Raw genomic sequence first — 22,583 nt, forward strand, 5'->3', positions numbered from 1 at the left:
AAAGCACTGAAGCTTACTCCCCAAATAAATTCAGCACTTTCAGTTCCTATAAAACCTGAAGTGTCTCCCATAAAACACAGAATGGGTCTCCCACTCTAGAGTAATGGAGCCAACAGCTGCCTCCGATCTTTTAGTTCCTCCAACCATAAGATGGCACACATGGCTCTCCTCTCCACCTGCTTTGTCTCACGAACACCTTGTAAAGTAGGTCAGGTCAAGAGAGTCACCCACTAACTACTTCATAGCTCAGTGGGGACTAGAATCTGGATCTCACAAGTCCCAACCCACCATTCTTACCACTACACCACCCTGGCTTGCCATAGAATCATAAAGTGGGATAAGACCACAAGAGCCATCTAACTACCTGCCCACACAGGAAGACACAATCCAAGCACTCCTGACAGATAGCCATCCAGAAGGAGACTCCACCACACTCTCTGGCAGTATGTTCCATTGTCAAACAGCTCTTAGCATCAGAAAGTTCTTCCTAATGTATAGGTGCACTCTCTTTTCCTTTAGTCTGAATCCATTGCTCTGTGTATGTAGCAGCAGCAAATAAGCCTGGTCCTTCTTCTATATGACATCCTTTCATATATTTAAACACAGCTATCATGCTACCTCTTCACCATCTCTTCTCCAGTGTGCATTTCTTTTTATATGACAGAAAAGCTGCAAAAAGATCTGCTTAGCATGTGTATTTCAATATAGCCCCTTATAACATTGCCAATTTAAGCCTTATGGAGTCACATAAAAAATGTGCAGTTGTAGCTTTATAGATACCTATTGCTTGATAGGGTCACCAACTCTTTTGCCACACTTCTCAATAAATGCAGTTCTAAGATCCTACAGGCAATCAGCCAGCCCTGAATTTCTGCTTCCTGTTGTCATTTGTTTTACAACCTTTAATTTCTCCTCTTTGATGCCATTAGCCCCTCCACCTTTTCCTTTCACCTTTTGTTACGAAGGAATGGCAAATTCCAAAGAAACCATGGGAGGGGAAAACAAACTTTTTCACCTACTACTTGTTGGCGTTTGTTACATTTATTACATGAATGTCGTGTTCAAAGAAGGTATAAGCTAGGTATTTCTTTCCCATTCCAAAAATATGAAGTAAAAACAACAACAACAACAACAAAGAATCTAGTGGCATCTTAAAGTTTAACAGGTTTATTGCAATGTAATGTGTTGTGGACTGAGAATGTTTTGAACATGGTATATTCAGTTAGCATGCTGTGTACAAATATGTGTATATATGTATATCCATGTATATATCAATGAAAAAATTATTTTTTGGACAACCAGAATGGGTTGTCCTGGCTGGCTGGTTCTTAGAGTTATAGCCACCTTTTATTTTTTTTAAAAAATTATACACACAATTACAATGTAATTGATATAGCAGCTATACTAGGGATGGTGAAAGTGCTCTTGAGTCTTCTGCCAGTCCCCTCAATCTCTCCAAATTCCCACCCCAAATCAAATGATTATTGCTAGACACTTGCACCAAAAGCCTCCCAAATGTATGGAAACACACAAAAATAGCACCCTCTAAAACCCTCACCCAATTCAACTGACTCTGGGTGTGAAAATCAATTATTCATATTGCCCCGCAGATTAAAAGACAATTGAATAGTCCGACAAATGGAAAGTATAAATCTTTGCTTTGTTTCATTTTTGAATGCAATAATGAATAATTTATATAAAGTTTTCTCCCTATTGGCTGCAATCATGAGAGTTCTGCATATTTTTAGTAATTTTTTCACACTTTTGCAGGTTTTTTAAAGCAAAAAATTAGTTTGTACAAAAAACTTTTTTAGAACAGAAAACAACATAGTTTATGCAAAATACAATTTTCTGTGCACAAGGTGGTTTTTTTTCTATATAAAAACATTTTTAAAAAGTCACCAAATGAAAAAAAAATCTCTTATGATCTTCTGAATTAAGATTTTTCAGGTGTAAAAACACCCTTTTTCTCTAAGGGTCAGACAGACTGCAAAAATTTGTTACAAACCTATGCCAAATAAACAGTGCTTTTGAGCATGACTTACAGTTCTGATGGCTTTTGGTCATACTCTCAGAGTCCAGTGCATGGTAGAATTCATATGCAGAACGGCCAAGCAGCTCCTCAGGATGGTATCCAACCAATTCAGTTATCCTTGATTTTTATGGAGGGGAGGAAAGGTTTTCATTAGTTATCGGCTTTCGAATATATTTTCCCTTTCATTTCATACCATCATTCACTGAGTTAAGTAAAACCCAACCTGCCAAGCAAAATACTCCAGTTATATGCAACATTGAACAACATTTTAGTCAGATCTAGGGGGCCAATTTTGCTACACAGAATCCAGTACAACCTGTACCCTTTTCCCATGCGGTTTTTGGGTTGCCTTAAAAAGCAACCAGGGGAAAGATCACAGGATACCCCCAGGTGATATGTTCTCCAATCCGGATGAAGGCTATGCTCAGATATTAAAGTCTATTTAAACAACTTTGATTTCTTGTAGCATGGAACTCAAGGTGGCATTCATGGTATTCCTGAGCAGTCTCACATCCATGCATTGCCAGACGCAAGCAAACTTAGTTTCAGCAGGTGCCGTGAAGCTTCTGTATAATTTATGTACTGATTCTCCCCTCTCCACAAGGTATATGCCACCATTCTCCCAAAAGCAAGATGCAAAACCATGATACAGAAAATAAACGAACTCACTGTGTAAATGACAATCTAAAAATTTACTGTAAGAGCATGTGGTTTAAATTCCCAAGTTTGCAGGATTGACCTCCACATCTCCAGGTAGGACTAGAATGATTTTGTGGAAATGCTAGAGAGGTTTCTGACTTGATATATGGTGACTTCCATTGTTTTCACAGAGCAGAGTGCACCCAACTACAAGTTGTCTGTAAGTATGAAGCCAAGAACACATACCACGGCATTCTCATATTTTCAGGTCTGTGCAGACCTCTTGTTCTTTCTGAGTTGTAGCTAAGTATAGAAATGCAGACTGATCAAGATATGCCTGGTCATATCCAGAATCCTCCACTCCCTTTGAGTATCTCAAAAACTATAAGTGGTACAATTCTAGTTTGGTTTAAATGAGTGCCTCTTAGAATGTTTAGTCACATATGCTCCAATCCATTTTTTTTTCTTTTGAAGTTGCTTAGAGTGAAACCCAAGATGGAGTGTCAGAGCAGCAGCTTTCTCCTTGCCTCTCCACATGACATCACAGCACTTCTGTTCTCTTTCTGAGGGAGTCTGTCATAAAAGTGTGCCCTCTGTTACACTGGAAAAATCAGTTTGGCAAAAGGCACACTTTTACTACCATCTCCCGCAGGAAGGAAAACGGAAATGTAACAACAGCATTCAGAGAGGCAAGGAGAAAACCACTTGTCATGCAATAAAGCTCTTAAATTCTCAGCTGCTTCTATTATTCGTCAAAACCAGCTTTCCTCCACTTGGTGCACTCCAGATCTATTTGGCTACAATGCTCATCATCTCCAGATATCAAATTGGTTTTAACATTAACAATCCAAACTTTGGAATGGGGCCTGTTGCATACCTTTGTACACTTAAGCACAGAGTATCAGCCAAAACCCCATTAACAGATGATCTCTAATACATTAAAATACAATGCCTATTCATTGCTAGATGACTGGTGCATTGAGTACTGACTTCAATGTGGAAATCACCAAACTCCACAAGACAGCATTTTATCATCACCTTCAGCATAATACTTTTTTATTCCTCACAACCAGGTATCAAGTGCTGAATAACTGAAATACAGGACATGCATGGTTAAACTGGACAATTTTCTACTCTAAATTTCACGTGATACAGGCACTGTTTAGTATAGCTCTATATTCTATAAGATCTCGACTGATCTGCAAGCTGGTGGTAGTAGCAAGTTGTGCCTGAAACACTAAAGTAATGCCCAGGCAACAACAATGCAAACTATTATTTTATAGCTTTGTACTGACAGAACAGCAACGTGTTCTCATTCTAAGCAGTTCATTATTAGTGAATTCAGTATTACATCTACATGACAGACGCGGCTGATAGTCAAGAATGAACATGAGGAGGATCAGGTACAAGCAACTCTGCATTCTCTTTGGCGCACTGCAGATGTAATATTCTTCATCTCTAAGCCATAGTTAGGGGAACTGGCCAGATTGTGGCTGCATCTGCATTGCAGAAATAAAACAATTTTGACATGCCCTTGACACTCTAAGCTATGGAATCCTGGGATTTGCAGTTTTGTGAGATATTTAGCCTTCTCTGAGCACTCTGGTGCCACAATAAACTACAAATCCCAGGATTCCATAGCATTGAGCCATCTTACCTTTTTTTTTAACTGATGGAGGAAGTTATCTCACTAACTAGCAGAAATACCATAAGATTCAAATACTGCAGCTCTTGTCACTGACTCATACACTGTTCTGGGTATTGAGGGAAGAAAAAGGTGGATGGGAGGAGAGTATGTTTAAATCTTAGGGCAGTGGCTTTTACCATCTTAACAGTTTTTATTAAAAAAGAATCAAGAAATCAAAGGCAATCTTTTAGAAATAGAAATGTAAAGAGTTATTTTTTTTAAAAGTATGGGTATAAAGGAAAGGAGATGAACTCATTTTCAGGGTCTTGAGACTTTAGCTGTCCATAATTACATTTCCAAATAACTTTCTAGGTTCTGATCAATGTACAGACCAGTCTTACTCTCTTAACTTTGTGCTCAGGAAATGTTATATCCAGAGCCTGGAAAGGAAATCTTTTTTGGATAACAACTCCCAGGATCCATTGTTTGTGTTTGATTCTAACAAGTGTGGACAAGATCATAATTTTTCTGAGCTTCGGTAACTCCTATAATGGACAACCCACAGCTGTAACTAATTTCTCAGGAGGCAGCAAATCAACACAACAAAGAAGAAAAACCAAGTGGACTTCTGACTTTCATTCTTCTTTGGATTTCCATCATTTCTACAATGTTGATTCCTACCAGCTGGAATTCATTGTTAACAATTAGCTCATTGCTTTTTGTATGGCCCTTATTAAGGAAAATTTTAAACAAATATTAGGCAAGATATTAAAAGCGGGTCTCCAATTCTTTGAGAGTCAGCTGCTGTAGTTATGCAATAATGTTTCCTAACTTAAATTCCATGAAGATTTTCACACAGTGACTCTGTTCTTTACGTCACCAATGTACAAGCAAGTGCTGGGTTACAAACAAAAATGCTATGAAGATCTGGCCTCAAAAAACACAACTGTTTACAAATGTACTAACTGCAAAGACTTTTTTTTAAAAAAAAATCCCATTAAATCTAAAATATACTATATCAAAATGACTACTGCACATGGCATTGAAAAGAGAGCCTTTTTCTTTCTTTTTTTTCTCATACCCCCCCCTTTTTTTTCAGGATTTCAGGATAACCTTGTTACATTTTGTATAGTTTTGATCATATCTAAGTCAAAGTTCATCTTGTATCGTCTGCTGTATAACGTAATTGGATGAATCTTTTAAAAAAAAACCTTGCAAAGCCAAAAGGCTACAATGCGCATGTGTCCCCCCACGTTCAACCACACACCCCTTTGAACTGCATCATTCCCAGTTGACATTAACCTTACAGAGCCAGGAAATACAACCCTAGAACAAACACACATAGCTGCTTCTGCCTGTAAGCACGTAATTGCCATTATCACTAATGATCGTAACACTCTATTCTTACAAGGATTCTGACTTCTGTGCTACATTGGAACAATCTGGCTCTTCTTCTTCCTCCCCATGCATTTCACAGGTTTTATTATTTTTTTTAATAAGCAAGCTGGAGATACAGCAGCAAAAAGCAAGAAAGCAGATCCTTGTTCTCTAGAAGATGAGCTTTGTACTAGTTCGTAATGTACATGGTATTTTCTAGATTCAGATTTAGGGGGGCTAAATGGCCATGATAATGTGAGGCCTGGGTCTCACAACACATACATGCTATGGGAGAGAAGGCACATAATACAGAGCATTGGTGGTGATAGCACTCTCTATTAGGGATGAAAAGAACATAAAAACATCTTTAAAAAAATGTCAAACCCCCTCCCCCCATATTTTTTGAGTGTTGAGAAATCTTGAACTGATGAGAATCTTCACAGTTCATGACTCATTCTGTGCAAAATTAGCACATGGATGATTTCAATGGATGACATTATTTTCTGCACATGAAAGAGCATTTTGTGTGCAGAAAATAATGTTTCCATGCAGGAATATTATATTCTGTGGAGAAAATATTGCTTTCTGTTCAAAACATCTGAGTGAATTTTGCACAGAATGAGTCCTTTGGTTTTGAAAATGGTATGGTTTTAAGATAATTTCTAATAGCAGGAAGAAATATGCTAAAATTACTGCATAGTTGTTTCTTTGAAGAAGAAAGGCAGGTTACAGACCGCCGAAAAGTGGCGCTTTGCTGCTGCTGGTTGCTGTGTCCAAAATGGTGCTTCTTCTTGCGCCCCGGATGGGACACCGCGAGGTGCTACTCGTGCACTCGCGGAGTTACATCCCGGGCACGACATACGGACGCTATGCGTCAAAATGGCGGTGCCCGTGTGTATAGGTCGCCGCCATTATTACGCCCCCATCACGTACTAGGGGTGAGGCCGGTATGGATGCTAGGTCCTCGGCCAACCCCTAGCACGTGACGGGGGCGCCGCAAAGGCCCGTTTGTAACGGGCCCGTGTAAAGAATTACATTTCTACCTATCTCACCTAAAGGTATCAGACTAGCTTGGGACACAGAGGAGTGGTTGTCTGGAACAGCTGGAAAACTGCTGTTCTCCCCTTGAGATCACCCAGCATCTACTACTTGAAGCAACCTGACTGTACCTAAGAACAGGGCTGGCCCTAAAAGGTGCTACAGAAGAGGAAATGTGGAATATTGTGTCCATTCACTGCTGACATTCCTTTTTTCCCCATTTACTTTTCTTCTAGGTAGGCTTTCAGAGGAAACTTTGAGAAGAAAAAGCAAGCAGGTAGAAATGAAGGTCATCAACCACCTCCTGTCTGCATCTACCCTGCTTTACAGGTGTGCAGAATGTCACAAATTAAATGCAAATTATTATGCATTTCACAGAACCTGCATAGATCTGAAACAGCAGAGGGCTAGTAAACTATTCAAACAAAGAGAAGGGCCTATATGGTAAAAGCCAGGGGAGAAGAAAATTTGGCCTCCTAGATATCAGAGATTTTAACCCCAAGATGCTCCCACCCTGCATGGCCAATGATGAGGATTATGGAAGTTACAGCCAAAGGTTCCACATACAATGGAATTACAGTAAACTCCTTCTAGGGCAGCTATGAACACTTCTAGCTGTAGCAGAACTACTAACCAAGCAGCAAGTGGCTAGTGAGATAGATTCCTAAATACTAGAAAAAGTGCATTATTTAAAATGGAACTGGCCAGAGTGTTTGAGGAAGAAAAGCTCAGACAGACTTTGCAGATGTCTGACAATGAATTTTACTCTGCAGCTGAAAGACAACATTGTGCATTCATTCCTGGCTCCCATGCCAATCCTGAGCATCTTAATCCCCTAACATTCTTTCAGGCTTTGCCTAATGTCCTCAACATGACATTAACTTCTCAACAGTTCAAACCACAGAATTACCTTCTATATAGCCTATGTGTCCTGTGAAAATGTCATGTCCAATTGGATCAGACATAATCTTGGATTAAAAATTACCTTGTACACTGGAAGTGGTGTTTCATTGCCTTTCAACCAAAACCAACCAAGAGGTACACCCGCAGCACTGCAAAATCTGTTTAAGATGCTAAATGTCTTAAATGTCAGGGAACTATATTTGTGCTCTTAAATTTCTGGTAATGTGGGAAAAAATGGAAATCATAAACCATATCTATCTGAGGTTGAACTAATGATTAAAGTTTAAAAATAACTTCTTTTGAAAATTGGAGGATATCACCCATGCACCCCTGTTGATATTCAGTTAATCTTTTAGCAGAACTATTTTTGTGGCATTATTTCTTAATAAAGCATGTGACTTTGTTGGGTTGTGGTTTTTCTTTTAGTAAACCCTCTCAATAGCTTACGATGGTGTATGTATAAGACTCAGCTTTTTTGCTTTAGCAGCTCTTCAATCCTAGAACCCCCCTGAAAGGGAAGTTGGGCTGGTTCTATATCTGTTGAGCTTCAAGCAGTCAAAACTGTGTTATCTGATTTGGCATTTTAATTTAAATCTGTTTTTAAATGAATGTTTTTTACATATGCAATTGTATATAGCTTTGGGGCAGAAAAGGGATTTGTTACATAACTATTTACTTATTTATTAAATATATTATAAATAAATAATTAATCTTGTAATGAATTTGTTCCCAATAAACCATTCCATAAAATTTGACTAACTGAAGGAATTTGAGTTTCAGCTTTTTTGAACCACCTGCAACAAATTGCACAAATGGAGTAGTAAGCTGCTACTGGGGTAGCTAGTTTTGTTCTGAACCTGCAGTACATTCAGAATAAATGGTTTTCAAAAGTCTTAATGCATGCAGACGGCAGATATGGAAATTGCATTAGCTAGGTCCATGTGGCTTTAAGCACCAGATGTGATGCTAAATGGCCTGTCCATGTCATATTGCACACTTTGCCCAAATCCCTTTCAAGCGACACGTTTCACAGATAGATAAGAGAAGAAGGGAAGAGACCAGAAGCATTGTATCCAGGCTGATGTTGCAAGTAGCATAGTTCTGTTTGTGGTTTCTCTCTTTATACTTGGTTTTATGATAAGCTATGCATTATGACTCAGTGTGTTGTAGTGCTTTGAGTTCTGACTAGGACTCCAAGAGGCCAGGGTTCAAATCCCACTAGAATTTCAATGGGTTCAAATCCCAGTGAAACCCACTGGATGACCTTGGGCAAGTCACATTCTCTCAACCTTAAAGGAAAGCAATGGTAAGCTTCCTCTGAATAAATCTTGCCAAGAAGACCCTATGGTAAGTCAGAGTTGACTTGAAGGCACATAGCAGTAACAATGATATTATGATAAACAAAGGGTTGCTTCCCAAATGATAGCTCTGTATCAAGTTTGACCCTATACCTCTTTAAGAAATAGCAACATAACCTGTGATGCCTTTGGCTTTTCCTTTGGGAAGGCTTTCCCTGAGAAAGATTCTGGACTATGGATGAGTCCTGATGGTCTAGCAGCCATAACTCATATCTCCCTATCCTATAGATCAGAACTTGGAAAAGTTACTTTATTTGCCTACTGTTGGTGGTGGTGGTGTGTGTGCCTTTAAGTCACCTCTGACTTATAGTGACCCTAAGGTGAACCTATCATAGGGTTTTCTTGGCAAGATTTGTTCAGAAGGGTGTTACCTTTCCATTCCTCTCAGGCTGAGAGAGGACCTTATCACACATATGGAGGGGGGGGGTTGCAGCTCAGATTCACAGCAATGTTCTAGCAATGCAAAGCGTGATGTTTTTTCACACCAGATCCAGAGTCACTCCTCTCTAGCAATTCGGATTGAGGTTAAAACGTGATGTTTTACCACCCCTGGTTGCCTTTCTGTTGTCCTTCCGAAGTGAGGGAGAACAGAAGTCAGTTGGATTCCAAGCAAGTCACGTGATGCGGACTCAAGCAAAGGGGAGTGAGTGCACATTGTATTCCCACACCCGAGCATACTGTGAGGGGTCAACAAATCGAATCGGCCCCCTTACACATGCTCAGTGGGGCTTTGCACGCTGTCCTCCTTCCCTGCCCCCTCCTTAGCTGTCATCCTTCATCGGGGTCTAGGAGAAGGCAGGGGATGATGGGATAGCTCGCTGGGGGTCCCTGGGGCCAGGATCGGGATGCAGGAGCAATCAGGGGATGATGGGATAGGTCGCTGGGGGTCCCTGGGGCCAGGATCAGGATGCAGGAGCAGCAGGGCTGATTGGTTAGGTGGCAGAGGGGGCGAGATGGGGATGCAGGAGCAGTCAGGGGATGATGGGATAGGTGGCTGGGGGTCCCTGGGGCCAGGATCAGGATGCAGGAGCAGCAGGAATGATGCGTTAGGTGGCAAAGGGAGCAAGATGGGGATGCAGGAGCAGTCAGGGGATGATGGGTTAGGTGGTGAGGGAGTGAGATGGGGATGCAGGAGCAGTCAGGTGATGATGGGTTAGGTGTTAGGGTGAAGGAGAGGAGCAGATGGGGGTCTAGGAGAAGGCAGGGATGATGGGATTGGTGGGAGGCTGAAGGAGTGGAGCAGATCGGGGTCTAGGAGGACGCAGGGGATGATGGGATCAGCTGGTTGGCAGAGAGGAGGAGATGGCATGAAGGAAGAGGAGGGGGATGACGGAGCAGGACGCAGGGGCCAGGGAGGGTGGCATCGGAGTGCTTTTCCACACCAGAAAAAATCGCAGTGCAATTGAAGGCAGCCAGGAAGCGAATTATCTGAAGTCACTTTTTTTCCGTTTTAACCAAAATGAGGGGTGACTTCAGAAACGCTGCTGAAGCAATTCGCAAGGGGCTCCCATAGAAATCAATGGTGTCTGATAAAACAGTCCCTTTATGAGGTGAAACCGCATCGTTGGAAATGCAATCACTTTGGAAGTGAGCTGGAACTGAGCTACAAAACCACCCAAAAGCTCCGTGTGATATACTCCAGGGTGTAACTTGCCCAAAGTCACACAGTGGGTTGCCATGGCTGGGTGGGGATTTAAATCCTGGCCTCCAGAGTCCTATTCCAACACTCAAACCACTACACTATGCAGCTACCAAAATCTTCTAGCCAGCATAGCCACTGCTCACAAAAGGTTAATTTCCTCAACCTCTAAACTCACTCACCCAAGTGTTGTTCCTTATACTATCAAAATGGCACTATTCGTACACAAGATTCAGGGCATCCTATATCAGTGTGGTGTGGAATCCACACTTGTTTTTACTTTGAAGCTTAAAGGATTTATCTAAGGTGCTGAATATATTTGGGGGACAGGGTTGAATCCAGAGAAAACTCCTACCAAAATCTTCTAGCCAGCACAGTCACTGCCCACAAAAAGTTAATCTCCTCAGCCTCTAAACTCATTGTCCCAAGTGTTGTTCCTCATACGATCAAAATGGTACTATTCATATCCATTGACATGGAAGTCTCTAGTCATTACTGGTTCAGGGGAAAGCGAAGGGTTGCAGAGGTATCCTCCTCCACACAACTGAAGGAAAGCCTTTTATGGAAGAAAAGGTGGTAATGTTGTTGTTGTTAATTGCCATCAAGTCAATTTTGACTAACAGCAATCCTATGAACAAACTCTCCAAGACACCTTGTTATTAAGAGTCCTGCTATGGTCTTGCAAACTCAGTAGGTAGAGAAACTCCCCTCCAAAAGCTAAAGGAGGACTGAACATACACAATGGCTCTGGAATGATGAGAGATTATTGGGGCTCTGGTGGGTGAATGGACTGAAGGACAATGGACTGGAGTATCCTGGAATGGCACCAAATTCAGAAACTTGTTAGTTCAAAACACAGCAGCGAGATTGATTACTGGGACATTAAGGAGTGGTCACATTACACCAATATTAAAATCACTCCACTAGCTGCCAGTTAAGTTACCAGGCAAGGTACAAGGTGCTGATTATTACCTTTAAAGTTCTACATGGTTTGGATCCAGTTATCGACAGAATCGCCTCCTCCTATATAACCTGCCCATACACTCAGGTCCTCTAGCAGGCATTTATTTCAGTTAGCCAAGATCAGGTTGACAACTGGTAGCCAGAGGACATTTTCTTCAACTGCCCCTAGACTGTGGAATGACTTGCTGGAAGAAATTTGGCAGCTGAATACACTGTCTGAATTTAAAAGAGCATTAAAGACTAATCTCTTCTGGCAGGCTTATCCAGGTGATTTTTTAATTGTGAATTTTAAATGATGGATTTTAAATGTGGATTATTTTAGTATGTGTATGGCCTGTCCTTCCCTTATGCAGGGATCCGTTCCGGACCCTCTAAGTAAGGGAAATACTGCATATGCTCGAGCCCCATTGAAAACAATTGGGCTCATACATGCAGTGCAGTGTGTGCGCCACTGCTGCTTCTGTCGCGTGGCTTCAGCGTAAGCTGCGTATGCCGTGCCCACATATGCTGTATATCTTATGTGTCTTTTAAAATTATGTGTTTTAAACTGATGTATTTTAAATAATATTGTTTGCTCATTGTTCTTGTCCCCTGCCTCAATCCATGGGGAAGACGGATAAGAAATAAATATTACAACAACAACAACAACAACAACAACAACAACAACAACAACAGGCACAACTTGCTGAATGGAATCCTGTACAGGCCTTGTCTTTAAGTCTGAATTCAACAGGTCCTTCAGTTAAGCACTCAGTTAAAGCCACTTGTTAACAGTCATTCTAAATCCTTCCAGTTTTGTCTTACTCACACCAGAGGTTTAGAGAAATATATTATTCCTGCTTTAATGAGCAAGTGTAGGTCCGCTGAATACATAATTAATCCAACAAGAAGATTTATTTATTTACTTGCAGCAACCATTCCAGTGCTGTATCTTCTGGGGGGAAGGGCTTATTTTATATGGACACTGCCCAAGAAAATTAACTATGCCTGCTAGCATAGTGAGAGACCAGACAACAACAAAACCATATGTCCAACAAGCATTTAACAACTACCAGAAAGTATAACATGATTGCCATTAGGATTCATAGTGATCTGCTAATGAAACACACAAAGTCTACAGCAACTTGAAAAGATGTATCCTACCATATTCTTACAATAAGCAGAATATATGATGTACAATAGCACAGTTTGTGTTTAAAGGTGTATTTTTGTTGCCTTGATATGTTTCTGGAGTACATGATTATATGATTGTTATCAATGTTATACCAATGATACAACTGCATGTTTTGATTGACTGTTAGCAGTGCAGGGCTTGCATTCTATTGCTCTCAATTAGAGGAGACCAATTGAATGAATTGTTGACTGCTGAGTCAACCCATAGGTAAAGCCCTTTGATACAGTGGGTCTACTCTAGTTGGCACTAATAATAGGATTTAGGTCTAGATTAAACTGGGAAGGGCATTCATCATTCATCAATCATAACAACCTAGAAGGAAAGTCTGAAAATATGGATGGCAGTGTTGATCTCTATGAGCAACTACTACCAGCAGGAGCAGGTGTTACGTATCAAGAAGAAGTTCTTAAAGAATACTGATATGATATGATATTAGGGGTACAAAATTTGGGATGTGGGACTAACTGAACTGACTGTAAGTGGTGACATTCACAGAAGTAAATTTACATTAAAATCTCACAGGCTATGAATTGGATATATTTGTTTAAAATTTATGCTAACAGACATTACTTTTCCATCCCTACTTATGGGCTACTTATTGGCACTGGCTATTTTAGGAAACAGTAGGCTCGACTAGAGAGACAGTGTTGTGTAGTGAGTTTGAATTTTTGACTAGAACTATGGAAGACCAGGATTCAAATCCCCACTCAGCCATGGAAAATTACTGGGTGACCTTGGATAACCACATTCTCTCTAAGCTTAAGATGAAGTCAGTGACAAACCACCTCAGAATAAATCTTGCCAAGAAAACCCTATGATAGATACAGTTATCATAATTTGGCGTTGACTTTAACACGACTGGAGAATCCGGGGCCTTTGGCCTGATCCTACAAGTTCTTATGTTTTAAAGAGTTTTGATTTGTTTAATCAATGAAAACTTAGTAAGTCAACACCTAGATATGTTTGATAGGTTCAAGGTCTGCTCTAGTTGGGAGTAACAATTGGGTTTAGCTCTCTGTCTTCTGCTCAGCCAGCATCAACACATGCTAACTCTGCTACTTATATTTTCATTGTTCTCCTTGCTTTTCCTAAGGCAAGCTGGATATTGTAGCATCTGGAAAAAAACCCCAACACATCTAGGAGGGAAACAGACTGATATGAAGGGGCGGCTTGAAGCTGCCCCCGCCCAAGATGCCTTGGGACTGCAGCAACCACTTTGGACCAGGATCTATTGTTGGCACTGTTTAATAAAACAAATACATTTACTCTGTTTTGTACCCATCCATTAAGAAGCCAATCCCTCCCTCCAGTCCATCTCCCCTGGTCCAGGACTCAGAGGTAGAGAAGAACTGCTGGACCTCATCCCCTTCCCCACCACCACTCCCTTCTCCTTTTGTGTCGTGTCCTTTTAGATTGTAAGCCTGAGGGCAGGGAACTGTCTAATTAAAAGATTGTATGTACAGCGCTGTGTAAATTTACAGCACTAAATAAATAAATAAATAAATAAATAAATAATATAACTGTCTTTTCTTTATCATCTTTTCCTGATCTGAGAGAATCTGGGTATTTCTAAAGAAGGAAAACTCATATCTAGCTCATATCCTCTCTCTCTTACTCTCCCCAATACATATACAGATTTAGCTTGGTATTCTTTGCCTACTGCTGGATAACAATTTAACTATTCCAAAATGTAGAATTCAGAGACATAGCTGTGTTAGTCTGGAATATCTGTATGCAAAGGACATTTTTTCTATACCTCATCTACTTCCTAATTAGTAGAGATTCTTTTCCGTCTCAAAACAGAACTTAGAAAAGTTATTTTAAAGCTACATCTCCCAGAATCCCCCAGGTGAGGGTATTCTGGACCCCCAAAAGGTAACTTTCCAAAGTTCTAGTTTCAGACACAAGACTTTTCCATAACCAGCTCCTTTTAAAACTAGAAAAGACATTAATGTCTGGTAGAGTAGAAGGCACTGGGAAAAGAGGATGGCCACATTACAGGTGGATAAATAAGGAAGCCACAGCCCTGAGTCTGGAAGACTTGAGCAGGGCTCTGTCTTTGAGGTGTTTCATTCATGGAGTTGACTTGACATCAATTAAAGACAACCTAAAGCCAAAACCATAAAGTGGGGCTGTGCAGTATGGACTTTCACTGGTTAATTTCCACAACCAGCATAAACTTATATGGCATTTTCACAGCCTATTTCTAGCATACCCAGTCCTGAAATGTTCTGATCTCAGTCACAAGTGGTATTTGCACAGTAATAAGAGCATTTGCCTAATCTTTCCTGCAATCCCAGTTGTACAACAGCTAGACTTGTTAACAAAAAGTACAGTGGGGTCAAAACAATGCTGAATGTTGTTCTTTTATTTTCAACCACTGATTGCAAGGGTGCCAATGATGGCAATTCAGCACATCTGCTTTCTTGTTGCACCAGTGCTTATTTTTAAGGAATAGATATACTGTATTTCTATATAGCTACAAATATTCCAGAATGTAATTGGAAAGCATGGGCTCATATGAAAATAATTAGTTCCAGAACAAATGTCTTCTTCATTTCAGCTGTGTAAATTATGGCATATGTTGCTGATAATTGTTAAACTGTTGTTTGAACAATCTTGCCAACCTATGGCAAATTATGCAAAGATGTGCAGCTAGATCATGATCATCATCACCACCATATTATTATTATTATTATTATTATTATTATTATTAATATTATTAATATCCTGCCTTCCTCCCAGAACAGGGACTCAAGGCAGCTTACAAATCTAAAACACTGACCAACTCCAAACTTTAGACCAGGTTACTACAACCTGTGGTTGTATCTTTGAAGTCCTATTAGTACAACTGCCATATTTCAAGATCACATCCATAAAAACTCACGCCATTTTCGCTGTTAATCTGGAAGTTGCAACAAAAGAGTGCTGTGGCAGATCAATACACAAGTACCATTCTGGAAGTTGCTGCCATGTTGGGCTACAGTACATTACTGGACTGCTACATTTGGCTTAGCAGTTCACAAATTGCACAGCTTTGCTTCCAACTCAAGGGTGACCATGGGTTCTCTATTTGAAAGATTGGCAGAGGACTGACCTCACTTTGAAGGGCTGTATGGTTCAAGTTTTTTTAAAAAACCAACAAATTTTAAAAGCTGAGAGTAGAGACCTCCGGTTCTTCCACACTGCAGAAATAAAGCAGTATGATAACATTTTAATTATCATGGCTCCATCCTGTGGATTCCTGGGATTTGTTGTTTAGTGAAATATTTAGCTTGGTCTGTCAGAACGCTCTGGTGCCTCACCAAACTATAAATTCTAGAATTCCATAGGATGGAGCCATTGAAGTTAAAATGTTGTCAAAGTAATTTTTTGTGGGTTCTTCAGGCTATGTGGCCATGTTCTGGAACAGGTTATTCCTGACATTGTGCCTGCATCTATGGCTGGCATCTTCAGAGAATGGTGGCATGGAGGTGTGTGGAGTATATATACTGACATTTATAACCCTCATTGATTTCAGTGCATCTATTCTTAACTGGGATTTACTGGATTTACCCCCTAATTTTATATTCAATATCCGAGGGTGATTTTTTTCCAAATAATGAAAGAATTCAAAAGTATTATCACACCTGATTGTTGGAACAGTAGAGTCCATTGCCTCATTTTGCTATTTGCATAGACCAGAACACAATCTACACCTAAACCTCATCCTGATTCTAAACTGGTGCATTCCTAAAGGGTTTCTGCATTGCTGAAGGGTCACAGGATTATTTCAGGATGGAGTGTTTCTAGGACCTCAACATTTGTAATTCACTGGCATATTCACTTCCACTGGATATGTCCATAATGTTTACATTGGACATTCACTCATGATGTCCAGTCTACATGGAATGCAATTAGCATTATCCCCAAAACGATGTGGTGTGGTTTTTTTTGTCCCCATACTTGAACTGCTATTTTCACCCCATATAGTTATTGCCTTTTGCTCCACTGTTTAAAAATCTATGTAAAAGGAAGGTGCTTCCCAATTTATCACACTGGGAATGCAACAGTGTTCCTCATGATACACAATGATGTGTAATGTGTAGCCTCCCATATATTGTTGTACTGCAGCTCCAATAATCTCCCACAGTTGGTTATGCTAGCTAACATTGCTGAGAGTTGCAGTCCAACAACATCAAGAGGGCTAGACATTCCCCACTGATGCGATTTGTTTGATCATTTTACCTGTCATCACAGTAGGTGAATTTCATGTCCATGCTATGTCGGCTCAAGAAGGTCTTACTATCCAATGGGATGTCAGTATTGGAAGGGTGCTGAATAGGTTCACACATTAATATAAGGCAGGACAAGAGAGGCTCCTTATAGCCACACAGAGCATGAGGAGGGCAGGTATTATAGACCTTAATTTGTCCAGTGCAGTGTAAAACCTGAAACAAAAAGGTTACATATGTATTATTAAATAGTATTGACCCTTCCCAACATATTGAATGTTTCAACCAATGTAAGTAAAATATCTTGCCTTCCATGTGGCAGATTTGAGATTTACAGTTCTGCCTCTGTTGGTAACTGTGCATTTCATTCTCATGAAGAAGTCACGATCCATGGACATCTCTTTGTTTTTTTTCCCAAAGCCTGGACCTAAGAAAAATGTGCACGAGACTTTAAGGATCTCCCAAGATCTACATAGCCAGTAAAAGGGGTGGGGGAGCCTTCATGACAACCTCTCCACAGCATCTGAACTGAGGACAACAACAACATTTTGACAAAATGCAACCCTATGACTAACACTGTGATTTTTTTTCTTTGTGCTGTATGATTTATAAAACCTTTGCTGATGAAGAAGCCAGTGGAGCTGCAAAAGCTTGCAACATGTATATTGTGAATTTTGGTTGACCCAATAAAAATATAACTGTTTTGTGGATTTTAGACATTATTGTATTTTGCTATATGGCCAACACAGCTAGCTTGCATATGTTTTCGTATTATCCTTGTTGCCCTTCTCTGAACCCACTCCAACTTGTCTGTATCATTCTTAAAATGAGGTACCCAGAACTGAATGTAGTACTACAAATGAGACACCTCACCAGTGCAGAATACAGTGGGATTATTACTTTCCTTAACTTGGAAACTATGCTTCTATTAATGCAAGCTAAAACAGAATTTGCCTCCTTTGCTGCAACATCACACTGTTGGCTCACGTTTAATGTATGATCAACAATAATCTCAAGGTACTTTTCACATGCGGTAATGCTGACTTGTGTATTCCCCATTCTATACCTGAGCATGGATGTTTGTGGCCTAAATCTTCCATTTGTTTCTACTGCATTTCATGTTTCTTCCCAATTTTTGAGTTTATCTAGATCCTTTTGAATTCCAGTTGGTATATGTTTTCAAAAAGTGAAGGCATAATATATTCTTATCCCAATGCACAGTGAATGAAATGGTTTCCAGCCCTAGTTTAAATCAGATCATTCCATGTTTTCATTCCATGCCAATTCTACATATATTCATTCACAAGTCTGCCCCATTTGTTTCTAAGTTAATGTGAAATTAAAATATTGCTTAACACACTTTAATCATATTTTCTCAGAAAACACACATTTCAGTATATTGACACACACTATCTAAATGCCTACGTTTCCAAACATTTTAAGCTGCATTCTGTCATCTCTTTTGAGCAGAGCTGAAAATTTTAAAGCATAAATTACATTTTGAACCACACTAGTCTAGGAGGGCAAGATAAGGTCAGTTTGTTTCTCAGTGTACAAATAAATGAATTCCTCAAGCACCCTCAGTTCAAACAACAATATTACTTTCATGTGGGCTAAAATTATCAAGAAAAATTAACCATTCACATAACAGAGAGAAGCACAGTCATTTACCTCACTGAAAAAATATATCAGCCTTCTATTGAGCTCATATCCCAACTCCACCCTTTGGGTGCTGTATATCTATTGTTTCCAGATGTTTCACCAACTTTCTGACTGGCTGATTGCTAAATCAAACAATTAGCATCTCCCTATAAGAGTTGCCTATTGGCATGACCACTTCTGAATGCTGGTTACATTCTAAAGAAGTTATTACACCAAGTATGCCGAAGAATCTCAGTCTTTGACATCAGGATTGTGGAGTTCATGCTAGTCTCAATAACACAGAAAAATATATCTGACTCCATGAAGCAGGTCCTCTAAGAAAAGGAGGATCAATTTTCTGGCACAATTCTTAACTTGCCTTTGTGAGCATGCAAACACAAAGGATCTTTGCAATCTCTCCTAGGCTGCATCTGCACTGCAGAAATAATCCAGTTTGACTCCACTTTAACTGCCATGGCTCAATGTTATAGAATCCTGGGGTTTGTTGTGGCACCAGAGATCTCTGACAGAAAAGGCAAAATATCTCACAAAACTATAATCCCAGAATCCCACAGAATTGATCCATGGCAGTTAAAGTGGTATCAAACTGCATTATTTCTGCAGTGTAGATGCAGCCCTAGAGTAGAAGTACATTACAGTGCTATAGCAGTTTGACACCACTTTGTTGTAGTAGTGTCAAGTAACAACTACGTTGGTGTCAGCTAATATTTGGGTGTTGGTGGGTAGTTAACCTTTCTAAGGTAGCATACCAGCAGTTGTAAAGTAAGAACTGGACAAGTTTACAGCAAAGGAGATGCAGTCACTCCACACCATCTCTTATGATAATGGGACAGAGCTAAAATGGGGAAGCTGAGATGCAGAACCCTACAGCCTATGGTCCACAATCTTCAGTTCAGACTGTCAGTTCTCCACCCAAGAGCCAACAAGAACGAGAAAAGAAATTATTTCTAGGTTAGAATACATTCCTCAGGAGAAGCAGCTATTTTTAGGTCTATCCTTTGGAAAATCAGATTAGGCACTCCAGGAAACACATTCTCTTGCTAACCATGCTTAAAGCCCACTGTTTAAAATATTACTAATGAAGATGATGATGAATATTACTTGCCATTTTTCAAACTCAGATTTTCTCGAATTTCCTCATGATCACATGGGTGAGTGAAGTCAAAAATGCTGTGCCCAGTCAATTCCACCTGGTTGGCAGCAACAACAACAACCACAACAACACACAAAATAAATAAAGGAAAAATGAAAGGAAAAAGTGAACTGTCGGAATACAGATGACATTACAACGTACCTTTTTATAGAAAGATTAAGTCTGATTCTGCACTGCAGAAATAATGCAGTTTGATGCCTCTTTAACTGCCATGGCTCAGTGCTATGAAATCCTAGGATTATTAGTCTGTTGTGGCACCAGAGCTCTCTGACAGAGAAGGTTAAGTATCTCACAAAAATACAAATCCTAGAATTGCATACATTGAGCCATGGCAGTTAAAGCGGTATCAAACTGCATTAATCTTCTAGTGCAGATCAGACACTAGACTGTCAATTTATATCCTTTCCAAAATCTGGGTTTAGCAACACATGTTCTATGACTTTTTGTGGCCTGCAATCCCTGAAGTTATTATTGGCCCTGAATTACTGCACTGCCACGACACTGAAATTTATTCCATGTTTTAAAAAATGCAACCTTGTTCTTTAAATACAAAGCTTGTGTGGATAGTACACTTTGCATTAAAACAGATATATGGCCTAAATCCTATTGGTTAATCGCAATTAAAGTAAACTCACTGCATCATTTTCATGGGTGGCTGAGATATTGATACCTTTGCTTTCTGATGGTTCAATGTACACAAACTTTGTTTCATGCAAAAAAATTATTAAAAATATTGTGTATACAATTATCTTTGGTCTATGTGTACAAGGTGTATACAAAACATAAATGAATTTCATATTTAGAGTTGGGAATCCATCTCCAAGATGTCTCAATATATATATATATATATATATATATATTCCAAAATAAAATAATAATAATTTGAAATCCAAACCACTTCTGTTCCCAAGTATTTTGGATAAAGGAGCCCTGGTGGTGCAGTGGTTAAATGCCTATACTGCAGCCACTCATTCACAATCCATAAGGTTGCAAGTTCAATACCAGTGAAAGGCTCAAGCTCGACTCAGGCTTGCATCCTTTCGAGGTCACTAAAGTAAGTACCCTGATTGTTGGGGCAATTAGCTTACATTTTGTAAACCACTTAGGGAGTGCTTAAGTGCACTGATAAGTGGTATAGAAATGTACTTGCTATTGTTATTGCTATAAAGGAGACTTAACCTGTATTAAATTACTGCAAACACAGGACTCTTTACTTTCTTTATTCTGCTTGTTCCTAGGACCAATGCTTTCCATGTATGTTTGTATGTGCTTTCAAGTCGCCTGTCAACTTATGGTGACCTCATAAATTTCACAGGGTTTTTTTTAAGGCAAGGAATACTCAGAGGTGAGTTTGCCAGTTCTTCCCTCTGAAATACAGCCTACAGCACCTGGTATTCATTGGTGGTCTCCCATCCAAGTAGTAACTGTGGCTTGAAATTTTAGCTTTCAAAATCAGACAGGATCTGGTGCCTTTAGGGTATTCAAGATTTCCATACAAGTGGATCATAATCCCCTAATAACAAAGGAACCCTTCTCTTCATTTGAAAAGTACTGCAGCAGCCACAGTATGCCCCACTCAAATTTGCAGGAAGCATTCACTGAATTATATTGAACATACTATCAAGAAGACAAAAAGGGAGAAGCGGATGTGATTATTATCCAGCCTGTGACGTGTGAAAATAATAGAGAACATGTTACCTGTGTCAAGCCCATGTATTTGCTGATATTCTCTGACAAAAAGATCATGTCTCCATCTTGTGTGATGACAGTGATAAATCCCTCCAAAGCTTTCAGGTACAAGTTGTCCATCTGCTGATCTGACTCAATTTCGCTCTCATTTTCAGTGCAGACTGTGTAAGGGATGGGGGCAGTGAGGGAGGGAGGAGAATCAAAAGAAAGACCAGAAATAATATTTAGGTATTATTCCCTGAAAGCCAGATCAAGGAATTCAGTCTGTGCTGGATAGAGTTACACTCCCCCTGAAGATGGAGGTTCATAGCTTGGGTGTGCTCCTGGATTCAGCTCTGAGCCTGGAAACCCAGTTTTCAGTGATGGCTAGGAGTGCATTTGCACAATTAAAGCTTGTGTACCTATTGTGCTCATTCCTTGAGACATAAGATCTGGCCATGGCAACACATGCCTTAGTTACATTCTGGATGGATTACTATAATGCACTCAACATGGTGTTGCTTTGAAGAGTGGAAACATCAAATGGTCCAAAGAGCTGCAGCCAAATTACTAATGAGTGCTGGCTACATGGGGCACACAACTCTCTTGTTGCAACAGTTCCACTGGATGCTGGTCCATTTCTGGACACAATTCAAAGTGCTGGTTATGACCTACAGAGCCCTATATGGCTCAGGTTCGGGCTATTTGAGATCTGCTGGAGACATCCTTCTCTCTTTCCCACCATTCTCACAGTTACATCTAGTGGGAATGCAGGAGAAGACCTTCTCAGGGGTTGCCCTCAGGTTCTGGTACTTCCTTCCCAGAGATGTTAGACTGGCACTTTCCTATTCCGACATGCATTGATGAATGACTACAAAAGGCCCATCTTACACAATGTTGGATACCACTAATTGTTGTGCTGGTGCATGCATGCAGTTTTATGTTTTAAACTTTGTTTTATTTTTTCCTGATTGTTTAGTTATGTTTTAACTTTTGCACTTTGTGAATTTTTAACAATTTATAAAAAATTTTGTAAGCCACTTTAAGTTCCAATCTGGGGAAAAGGCAAGATAGAAATAATAATAATAATAATAATAATAATAATAATAAGAAGAAGAAGAAGAAGAAGAAGT

The 22,583-nt window shown here is 39.8% G+C and overlaps 1 protein-coding gene across 2 annotated transcripts in view; it reads right to left on the bottom strand.

The window, feature by feature from the left end:
- The window catches only part of EPAS1 (endothelial PAS domain protein 1), a 160,381-nt gene that overhangs the window by 27,496 nt on the left and 110,302 nt on the right, over positions 1 to 22,583 (bottom strand). For both annotated transcript variants that reach the window (XM_089529147.1, XM_089529145.1), the window contains exons 3-7: positions 21,481 to 21,632; positions 19,735 to 19,819; positions 17,276 to 17,394; positions 16,981 to 17,183; positions 2,046 to 2,152 (exon numbers count right to left, since the gene is read on the bottom strand). In XM_089529147.1, coding sequence (XP_089385273.1) covers positions 2,046 to 2,152; positions 16,981 to 17,183; positions 17,276 to 17,394; positions 19,735 to 19,819; positions 21,481 to 21,632 — 666 coding nt within the window. The remainder of the gene's footprint in view (positions 1 to 2,045; positions 2,153 to 16,980; positions 17,184 to 17,275; positions 17,395 to 19,734; positions 19,820 to 21,480; positions 21,633 to 22,583) is intronic.

Source organism: Sceloporus occidentalis, unplaced genomic scaffold, assembly GCF_023333645.1.
Source record: "Sceloporus occidentalis isolate IW3139 unplaced genomic scaffold, rSceOcc1.0.p SCAF_6, whole genome shotgun sequence".
Lineage (NCBI taxonomy): Eukaryota > Metazoa > Chordata > Lepidosauria > Squamata > Phrynosomatidae > Sceloporus > Sceloporus occidentalis.